Source organism: Littorina saxatilis, linkage group LG5 (genome assembly GCF_037325665.1).
Source record: "Littorina saxatilis isolate snail1 linkage group LG5, US_GU_Lsax_2.0, whole genome shotgun sequence".
Lineage (NCBI taxonomy): Eukaryota > Metazoa > Mollusca > Gastropoda > Littorinimorpha > Littorinidae > Littorina > Littorina saxatilis.
In genome coordinates this window covers 51,658,362-51,669,827 of record NC_090249.1, presented here as the reverse complement: position 1 = coordinate 51,669,827, position 11,466 = coordinate 51,658,362, and the positions used below count along the sequence as shown (strand labels likewise).

General features: G+C 40.9%; 1 protein-coding gene across 1 annotated transcript; it reads right to left on the bottom strand.

Moving 5' to 3' along the window:
- Nucleotides 1-174: 174 nt before the first annotated feature.
- On the bottom strand, nt 175-5,082 carry LOC138967409 (cytochrome c oxidase subunit 6C-1-like). The gene is made up of 4 exons (XM_070339950.1): nt 4,934-5,082; nt 3,748-3,899; nt 1,044-1,173; nt 175-288 (listed from the first exon to the last, which is right to left on the bottom strand). Exons 2-3 carry the CDS (start codon nt 3,897-3,899, stop codon nt 1,080-1,082), a joined length of 246 nt encoding a protein of 81 aa, XP_070196051.1. The 5' UTR covers nt 4,934-5,082; the 3' UTR covers nt 175-288; nt 1,044-1,079.
- Nucleotides 5,083-11,466: the final 6,384 nt, after the last annotated feature.

Genomic DNA, 11,466 nt, shown 5'->3' with positions numbered 1-11,466 from the left:
CTTACTGGTGTTCGTGTCAGTTATACACTAAGAGTGAACGTGAGAGTAAGCGTGTTTGTGTGCTAGACTCTGTGCTAATGTTCATCATACTTGTGTGTTTGTGTCAATGTGTGTGTGTGTGTTCGTGTTTAAGAGTACGCTCACTTTGACAAAAGAAAAACAATTTCCAAGTACTTTCTTTTTTTCTGTCTGGAATTTATTCATGAAATCATGACACTACCGAAAATAAACAAAAACGAAGGCTCCTGAGATGTCCTATGCTCAGCTTCACCTTACTCATTCATGCATCTGAAAATATACAACAACAAAATTCCAGTTAGTCTTATTTTAGACAGAAAACCTTACATAAGTTTCAACTAAGTGTAGCCCGCTTGTGCTCTTTCTGTGACATTTTGATAAAACACAAGCGGTAATTGGGAGACAGACACTGATGCAGAAAGCAGGACAGAAAATAAGGACACTAAATTCAACTTACTTGTAAGAATCACACACACACATCACTTCTTTCACTGTCTAGCAGACAAAATTCTCTGCTAGCCAATGACTTGCTGATTAAAAAGTTACACTCTTTTACAAAATACAAGAGAAATGCATAATGCCCTGACATCGGATAGAGCTTATTTGTTTATTGTTTGAATTTTCCTTCACTTTCGTTTCCACTCCATATAACGGCCCTTTTCTTTGGGAAATATGCACGTTGGGAGTTGAGATCACTTTTGCCACAGTAAAGGGTATCATATCAACTGGACCCTGCAATGTGACACTAGTGACAGCTCGTTACCATGACTTTTAATCTTGAAAACAAGCAGATATGTGTAAACATCTCAGCTCACAATGGAAAGAATACAACTCCACCACAGCACATAAAAACACGTAGTCATTTTTCTGGAAAACGTCCATTAGTGACATTCAGTTCGACTTGTCATTGTTGCACATAGGTTACAATTTTAATAATATATAAAAAAAATTTTACAGTTACAACTTACATAACCCCTAGTACAACATTTTTTTTAAAAAGCGTGTGCTTTTAAAAAGACCCTTACCTTTAATTACAAGCTAGGGACTAAGTGACAGCCTCATCACCATCCCTCTCCCACTGAGCCATCAGGGTTGACTGAGTGGAACACCCCCTTCAGCTTCATCCTCTCGAAATCCTTCTGAGCATCGTAGGTCCTGCACAAAGTGATACATGTAATAATGAGTTTGAATAATAATATGTAAAGCTCAAAGAGGTCAGTCAGATTGAAAAAGTGCAGCGTAGGGCAGCTCGTTTTGTTCTCAACAGACACAAACAGATGGCCAGCGTGGACGACATGCTCAACGAACTAGAGTGGCCCTCACTAGAAGAACGCAGGAAAGAGGCCAGGCTCTCCATGCTGAAGAAGATCACATCGGGATCCGCACATGTGAGGTGCGAGGAGCTACACCTACTCGCCCCAAGGGCTAGAAGAGGAGTCCCCACAGAGAGACAGCAATTCAAGCGGATCCCCGCGAGAACAAACTACAGAAAGAACAGCTTCCTCCCAAGAACAATCAGGGACTGGAACGAGACCCCTCCTCCTCTCACACCCCCAGGCCCCAGACTCCTGCATTGCGCAGGAGTCGAGTTCCTGCATTGTGCAGGAACTCCCCAGCCCCCAGTAGATTCTAGCTAGTTTTTTTTTTTTTTTTTTTTTTTTTCTCTCACTCTTTGGAATCTGCAACCCTCCACAATGTGACATAATGGTCAGCCAAAATGACCGTGGTCACAATATGGAAGAAGAAGTAAAGCTCACTGATGTTGTTACTTGTTTTTAGGGTTTACATACATGTACATGCAGAGATGGGCACACGTACATGCTTACTCAGCCTACTGTTAATTATGTAAATACATACATGTATCTGCAATGATACCTGCAATAACAGAATACCCCATAAGAATGATCAGTGTCATGTGGGTCTGTTGCACCACTTTTTCCAAGGGTGAGCAACTCCTTCACAACCCACAAAATCCCAGCAGAGATATTTTGTTAACAATGTCTATTAGTATTACAATGTTTCGTGTCCTTACAAGTTTCATGACTAGCCCCCGCGGGTTAGGGGGAGTACCATATTGGTTGGGACGAGAAAGAATTTACCCGATGCTCCCCAGCATGTCGTAAGAGGCGACTAACGGATTCTGTTTCTCTTTTTACCCTTGTTAAGTGTTTCTTGTATAGAATATAGTCAATTTTTGTAAAGATTTTAGTCAAGCAGTATGTAAGAAATGTTAAGTCCTTTGTACTGGAAACTTGCATTCTCCCAGTAAGGTCATATATTTGTACTACAGTAGAACTCCCCCTTAGCGACCCCCCTGTTTACGACCACCCCCTTTTTACGACTGATTTTGCTACCACGGATGCATTCTACTATATAATGAACCCCCGGTGAACGACTCACCCCAAAACGCGACTTACGACCGAGGTTTTGGGGATGAATTACGACTTTCGCGCATTTGTAGTCGAGCAGACGAAAACAATACATGGCGGCTCTTGCTCCTCGAACTATCGTGAGACGAAAAAAACAACTAAATCTCGCGCACGATGGAATCCGCAGCGACTTCCTTAGGAGTCGGGAAGACGCAAATCCTGTGTATCGTCAAGGATAATGACCCAAAACGAGACTTACGACCGAGCTTTTTGGGATGATTTACGACTTTTGCGCATATTTCGAGCAGACGAAAACACAACATGGTGGCTCTCGCTCCTCCAACTATCCAACGAAATCTCGCGCGCGCGAGATCCTGATACATCCGTTTTTTTCTGCACGCTATCTTGTCATGACGACTGTCTTGTTGACAAATGAAGATTCGCGAAAGAAAAAGAAAAGCGCCGACTCTTGAGTAGAGAGCTAATAAAGTAATCGCTAATCGAGCAAAATGGCAATCCGCGGCGACTTCCTTGGGAGTCGGGAATACGAAAATCCTGTGTGTCGTCAAGGATAATGACTCGGTGTTATCTAGATGGTGAGAAGGATAGCGAAGCGAAAGTACGCAAAAGAGGAGCCTGTACGAAGACCTCAACGATCGTGGTCAAGTTTAGCGATGCAAGGCGACAAATCATTCATAATTATGAGCGGAAAGATGATTCGGGAGAAAAGTCGTTATGCTTTCTATCGAGTTAGGACATTCGGATTTTACTGGTTGCGCCACAATGTCAAATGTGCTTCACTCAGCGGGGAGCGAGCATTACGCCATGAGTAAATTTTCTTTGAAATTTGAGTTCAAGTTGTTCTGCTGTAGTGTAATGTGTTTGGGTGTGTGTGTGTGTGTGTGTGTGTTGATATGACAGTAAACTGCAACTGTGTGTTTGTGTGTAAACATGACAGTACATACACTGCAACCAAGTTCATGACCGACCGGCCAAAAACTCAAACCCCCCGTTGGCCCCCCTTTTTACGACCTAATTTTCAAGGTTTTTCTAAAGTCGTAAACAGGGGGTTCTACTGTACGTTTCAAGCCCCTGGAGCAAATTCTTGATTAGTGCTTTTGTGAACAAGAAACAATTGACAAGTGGCTCTATCCCATCTCCCCCCTTTCCCCGTCGCGATATAACCTTCGTGGTTGAAAACTGACGTTCAACACCAAATAAAGAAAAGAAAGAAAGTTTCATGACTGTATGGTGTATTTTGGTCACAAGAGATTCTGTGTCCTGTTTTGGGAAGCATCCTGTTAGTATCACAGACGCCACTGTAACTCAGTCTATAGCTGACTAAGCTCCCTTCACTTACTTGTAAAACTCAGCGTATTTGTTTTTGCGGTCATCACAGATGCCGACCCTCCAGGCGAGGGTGCTGACGATGGACACAGCTGTAGCAATGATGAAGTTACGCTTCAAGTCAGACTTCAGGAAGCCACGCAGGGCTGGACGTGCAACGGACATCTGAAAAATGAATACATGTAATGCGCACATTTTAAAAGTCAGTCTATTTTGTGAGCATCCTATCCATGCTTTGCTCTGAAGCCACCTTTTCCGACTTTACAAGGAAACTGGGAAGTTATAGTTTAAGTTATACTCTTCTCAAACATCCAGGGGACACAGCTCGCATGGAAATCACGCTGTCACCGGAAACTTTGTTTTTATTTTTTGCCTGACCAGTCTTCCTCTCTTGGCAAGAATTTGAACCTATTAAGTCTCACCACTGAGAAAGGAAACAAACTTGCATCGGACCAGGATAGCCTTATTGGTTGAAGAGACTTTAAAAACAATCACCAACCAACCAACCAACGTTAGTCTCAAAGTCATGTTATTCACATTTTCCGCATAGAAAAACATACCTCCTGCCACAAATTCAAGGGGCGCCCAACTATGAGTAGTTTGTGCTTGAAGGTTACAATAACTGGAGTCAATGACTTTCTAAATAACATATTCTGTGAAAACTATTCATTGACCACATAAAATTGGACCGACAGACTTTCGTTAAGGTATGCGTCTCTAAAAGTAAATTATCCATTGCCTCACGAAAGCTTTGGGTCATCGTACGCTGTTTTACTTTCACATGGCTGAGTGTGACATTGGCATCAAAAGTAGACAAGATTCCTTCCTCCACACCACGAACATTGACAGTGTATCTATACCTAACACATGAACCACATAAGACGTGTTATTACTTGTTCAGTGTTGGATACATACAGTTTCTACTCAAAAATGTGTACGTGATTTCAGCTTTTAGTGGTAACATAGGCCCCGGGTTTACGTGGTGTAGAAGTACACTGCAGTTTTTAGACATGACCACTTTTGACCCCGATCAGAATATTCTAACGAAGAACATTGCAATTTTAAAACAACACCAGTGAGAAACACCATTTCTCAACAGAACTGTCCGTATAGTCAGATACCCCGCTAACGTTTCATTCATCCATTCACTTATCAGTTGCAACATTAAAGACAATTACCGGTAGAATCTTCGAACTTACCTTGCTTGTTTGGTGGAATTGACCTTCAGCGACAAAACGGAAGTCACGTGACTGTATTCGATTCTAACTGGATAGCCTCCCTTGGACCGCAAACTAGCACAAACCCTCGTGAAGGCTCGTCTTCACCGGCACACATGTGTTTTTTTTATGGAGCAACCGTCTTTGGTTGTTACTGTTACAGGTCCGTATGTCTGCTTCTACTTGAATTTTAATTAAATTGAGGCAACTGCCGCGAGGCCAGCACTGGGATGTTTAGTCAGATTTCGCGATCAACGGTATGAACCTGAAATGAACAAATAAACAAAAGGTACTTACTGACGGTAAGTCAGTTACGCCTTACTGAGAAGACTGGGAGAAAAAACCCAAAGCAAAAAACAAACAACGTGACAAACAAACAACAACAACAACAACAACAACAACAACGAAAACGGCAGCAACAACAACAATAGTATTGACAAAAACTGACTGCAGACAAAGAAAGTCAGTGATGCCGCTCAGGGCCGCACAACAGTCAATCTCAATGATGGTCATGGTGACAGAGCTGGTTTGTGTCCAGCTCAGTTTTAACCTGTTTCTGTTTTTAACTCAGTGACGCGAACATTAACGTTTGATGATGGTTTTCTCAGGCAGCATGGTCATGTGTCTGCACTAGATAGAACACAGATACACTGAAAATAAAATCTTGTCACGACACAACAAGAATAATTCTACTCATTCAGTCTCTTTCGAAACTGACTATCTTGTGAAACTGACAGTGTATGGCTGATAACTACATTATTAGTACCGTTAATTGTCTGTACTTTTTCAGTCACTGAGAAACCGTGCGTTAGGCAAAGAACATCGAGCACAAAACCGGAGCCAAACGAGATGATCAGTGACAGTGCGCAATCTTCTCAGCGGAACGGCCTAAATGAATAAACACATCGGTTTGTAAACTAACTATGAGGAACGAGTGAATTCCACCGATGACTGACAAGACACACACAAACACAAAACACCACTCCAGTTATTACCGCTACATTTTGGCAACATCAAAACCCGTTGAGCAGAAAGGGTTTAACTCTTTAAGCCCTTCACTCAAAAATGTCAGGCCATCAGTGACCTTAAAACATAATACAGAAAAGAAACAAAAACGCTCAAAAAAAACCCACCCCAAGATGATCAGAGAGAGAGGAGAGAAAATATCATCAAAGTGCAGCAGGCGGCAACGGGACACTGAGGATACGTCAAGACGCAGAAAGGGTCTAACTCGACACAAAGTGGGCGCATCATTTTAGAGATGCATTTTTTGGAAGTGTTATTTCATAACACGACTAAAAATTAAGTAGACTGACGTGCAATGCCAAGGCACTGCATACCCACAACGAAGGACAAATCGCCCCTCTCTCTCTATCCCTCCCTCTCTCTGCACACACCCACACAAACGCACACACACACGCACACACACACAAACACATACATACACCCCCCGGGGGGGGGGGGGGCGCACACACACACACACATACACACACAAACACAGCCCTTTCAGAAAGGCAACGAAGGCTCAGAGAGAGTGAGACAGTGACAAACAAAGAGAGAGAGAGCACTTGGGACACAAATATACAAAGAGAAAGAAATAATGACAAAGTGATAGATGACATGCGTACACACACACACACACACACAACATTCATGCTCACAAAGCAAAACCTCACATGCACATAGTCAAACACATACACCCTTACATGAAAACACTGCACACACACACATACACACACACACACACACACACACACACACACACACACACACACACACACACACTCTCTCTCGATCTCTCTCTCTAGTTATACACACACTCACACATTCACACACAAACACACACACACGCACACACACGTCAGTGCTCGCACCACTCATGCCAACAAAGTGACAAAATACACACTCACACGCACATAGAGAGACAAACACACTACAACATCCTTATACATACACACACACACACACACACACACACACACACACACACTGACATGTGCACGCAAACAGTGACACACAAGACACACGATTTGGACCCCTTCTGTGTTCTAGCACGAGTGGCTGCACGGAGCCAGCGAGAGAGAGAGAGAGGGGGGGGGAGAGAGAGAGAGAGAGAGAGAGAGGGGGGAGAGGAGGAGAGAGAGAGAGAGAGAGAGAGAGAGAGAGAGAGAGAACCAGGACAAGCAATCAGGCCCCCACCGTTGGCCGCGGCGACTTCAAAGGGACAGGTAAAGAACTGGGAGGATCGGAAGAGGGTTAATCAACTTAATGACGCCATGCGCTGAGGGGACGCGAGGCAGCGTGAAGAACAGATTTGTGTAGGTCAATGTGGTTGGAGAGGAGAGGGGAGGGGTTGGCGCGTGGGAGGGGTGGGCGTTGGGGGAGGGATGGGTTGGCGGGTGGGAGGGATGTGTGTTTGTGTCAGTGTGTATTAGTGTGTGTGTGTGTGCGTATGTGTGTGTGTGTGTGTGTGCGTTCGTGTGTATGTGTGTGTGTGTGTGCGTTCGTGTGTGTGTGTGTGTGTTGAGTAGATCGAAGAAGAAGGCAGAGGGGAGGGTAACGAATTGAATTCTAGGAAAGACTCGATGTTCATGGATAATTTTGTTCAGCGAACACACTGTGTGCATGGTAAACAATTACCCGAATTGTAAATAAATTCATCATCGCCCATTATGCCCTGAAACTGAAAAATATAAAGTGACAGCAATATGAACACTGAGTGCTATAAAAAGGTCTCGATTCAACGATTTACGGGGTATCAAACTTAATCTTGTCATTTTTTCCAAATCATCACTAATTCTAGACAGAAAAATCGATCGGACCTGATCATGAAGGCGGAGTTGACACATCATCATGAAGATAAACACTTGAATGAAAGTCACGAAACACATTGATAGACACTGAATCCATTCCAGCACTCTCTCGACATCATCGCTCATACTTGTCTGTTTAAAAAAGAAAAGAAAAAAAAGGCTGCGCAGCAGAATTAGCTGCGTTTAGGCCTTCATTGATTGAGCCCGAAGTTTACTTCGCGAAGACTTTGCGAAGTCTTTTTACCCAAAAATTCAGTACCGAAGCTTAATTCGTCGTGCAGCAAGCTTAGTGAAGTAGACTTCGCGAAGCCGACTTCGCCCAATTAATATCAGGCTTTACAGCCAGGTCTGGCTTCAATGATTCAAGAAACAACAATAATTATTATCCCTTTATGTCGACTAGCTTCAATGATTCTGGAAACAACAATAATTGTCATCATTTTCACGAGTTTTCATTCACAAACACCTGGTAAATAAATCTCATGTTCCCCATGCAATAACTCGAGGTGGTGAATGGGTTTGAGCTTTCATGTGAAACGTGGATTGTCAAAGTAAAAGCCAATCAGGCTGATTGTTTGATGTGTGGAACCATCGTGGCTTTGGATTTGTGTTTCCGAGGACAACGATTGTAAGCATTCACTCTCAAAGACCCAATCAATGTTGATAATTACCGCGGCGACTCATGGTCAATTTGCAACTTATCTCTGTAATCGCAAAATCCACAACGAAAAGTCATAAACACTTAAATTTTAAAAGAAAAGAAATATGCTCAACACTTATCGCAGCTCTGTACATTTTCAGACTGGAAGAAAAGCGTCAACAAGCTACGTTTGACGTCACATACAAGTTTGACGTGTTATCTCGTGCTACTGTGACGATGCTTTGTGGCCCGGAGTTGGATTCTAAAAATTCGTCTCCCTGTGGGTTATTGTGCATTTTGTTGCACAACCAAAATGATGACAAAAACGATGTTTGGTAGCTTGTTGTCAGACCAGCACTTTGTTGTTGGTCCTCGGGGAGCATATCGCCTTTTGTCTCATATTTATCAACCCCGGCCTTCGGCCTTGGTCGATAAAAATTAAACAAAAGGCGATATGGTCCCCTTGGACCAACAGAAAAGCAGGTCTGTCAACAAGCCACCAAACATCTTATATTATCATCCCTTTATGTCGACTAGCTTCAATGATTCTGGAAACAACAATAATTATGATCCCTTTATGTCGACTAGCTTCAATGATTCAAGAAACAACAATAATTATCATCCCTTTATGTCGACTAGCTTCAATGATTCTGGAAACAACAATAATTATCATCCCTTTATGTCGACTAGCTTCAATGATTCAAGAAACAACAATAATTATCATCCCTTTATGGCGACTAGCTTCAATGATTCTGGAAACAACAATAATTATCATCCCTTTATGTCGACTAGTTTCAATGATTCAAGAAACAACAATAATTATCATCCCTTTATGTCGACTAGCTTCAACGATTCTGGAAGCAACAATAATTATCATCCCTTTATGTCGTCTAGCTTCAGCGATTCTGGAAACAACAATAATTATCATCCCTTTATGTCGACTAGCTTCAATTATTCTGGAAACAACAATAATTATCATCCCTTTATGTCGACTAGCTTCAATGATTCAAGAAACAACAATAATTATCATCCCTTTATGTCGACTAGCTTCAACGATTCTGGAAACAACAATAATTATCATCCCTTTATGCCCACTAGCTTCAATGATTCTGGAAACAACAATAATTATCATCCCTTTATGTCGACTAGCTTCAATGATTCTGGAAACAACAATAATTATCATCCCTTTATGTAGACTAGCTTCAACGATTCAAGAAACAACAATAATTATCATCCCTTTATGTCGACTAGCTTCAACGATTCTGGAAACAACAATAATTATCATCCCTTTATGTCGACTAGCTTCAATGATTCTGGAAACAACAATAATTATCATCCCTGTATGTCGACTAGCTTCAATGATTCTGGAAACAACAATAATTATCATCCCTTTATGTCGACTAGCTTCAATGATTCAAGAAACAACAATAATTATCCCTTTATGTCGACTAGCTTCAACGATTCTGGAAACAACAATAATTATCATCCCTTTATGTCGACTAGCTTCAACGATTCTGGAAACAACAATAATTATCATCCCTTTATGTCCACTAGCTTCAATGATTCTGGAAACAACAATAATTATTATCCCTTTATGTCGACTAGCTACAATGATTCAAGAAACAACAATAATTATCATCCCTTTATATCGACTAGCTTCAATGATTCTGGAAACAATAATAATTATCATCCCTTTATGTCGATTAGCTTCAATGATTCAAGAAACAACAATAATTATCATCCCTTTATGTCGACTAGCTTCAATGATTCTGGAAACAACAATAATTATCATCCCTTTATGTCGACTAGTTTCAATGATTCAAGAAACAACAATAATTATCATCCCTTTATGTCGACTAGCTTCAACGATTCTGGAAGCAACAATAATTATCATCCCTTTATGTCGAATAGCTTCAGCGATTCTGGAAACAACAATAATTATCATCCCTTTATGTCGACTAGCTTCAATGATTCTGGAAACAACAATAATTATCATCCCTTTATGTCGACCAGCTTCAATGATTCAAGAAACAACAATAATTATCATCCCTTTATGTCGACTAGCTTCAATGATTCTGAAAACAACAATAATTATCATCCCTTTATGTAGACTAGCTTCAACGATTCAAGAAACAACAATAATTATCATCCCTTTATGTCGACTAGCTTCAACGATTCTGGAAACAACAATAATTATCATCCCTTTATGTCGACTAGCTTCAATGATTCTGGAAACAACAATAATTATCATCCCTTTATGTCGACTAGCTTCAATGATTCTGGAAACAACAATAATTATCATCCCTTTATGTCGACTAGCTTCAATGATTCAAGAAACAACAATAATTATCCCTTTATGTCGACTAGCTTCAACGTTTCTGAAAACAACAATAATTAACATCCCTTTATGTCGACTAGCTTCAACGTTTCTGGAAACAACAATATTATCATCCCTTTATGTCGACTAGCTTCAACGTTTTTGGAAACTACAATAACTATCATCCCTTTATGTGGACTAGCTTCAACGTTTCTAGAAACAACAATAATTATCATCCCTTTATGTCGACTAGCTTCAATGATTCAAGAAACAACAATAATTATTATCCCTGTATGTCGACTAGCTTCAATGATTCAAGAAACAACAATAATTATCATCCCTCTAGCTTCCATTATTCAAGAAACAACAATGAATATCATCCCTTTATGTCGACTAGCTTCAATAATTCAAGAAACAACAATAATTATCATCCCTTTATGTCGACTAGCTTCAATGATTCTGGAAACAACAATAATTATTATCCCTTTATGTCGACTAGCTTCAATGATTCAAGAAACAACAATAATTATCATCCCTTTATGTCGACTAGCTTCAATGATTCAAGAAACAACAATAATTATCATCCCTTTATGTCGACTAGCTTCAATTATTCAAGAAACAACAATAATTATCATCCTTCTCTACGTTTCTGAATTTTCTAGCTTCAACGAAAAGCAGCATCCTTCTGTGAGACAAAAAAAGTATGAACATTTCTCGCTCGATGATTATATTAACATTAAATCCT

Coding starts and splice junctions, on each gene's coding strand:
- LOC138967409 (XM_070339950.1), bottom strand. CDS start 3,899: ATGTCCGTTGCACGTCCAGCCCTGCGTGGCTTCCTGAAGTCTGACTTG. Junction 1,174..3,747: donor AAATACGCTGAGTTTTACAA/GTAAGTGAAGGG, acceptor CACTTTGTGCAG/GACCTACGATGCTCAGAAGG.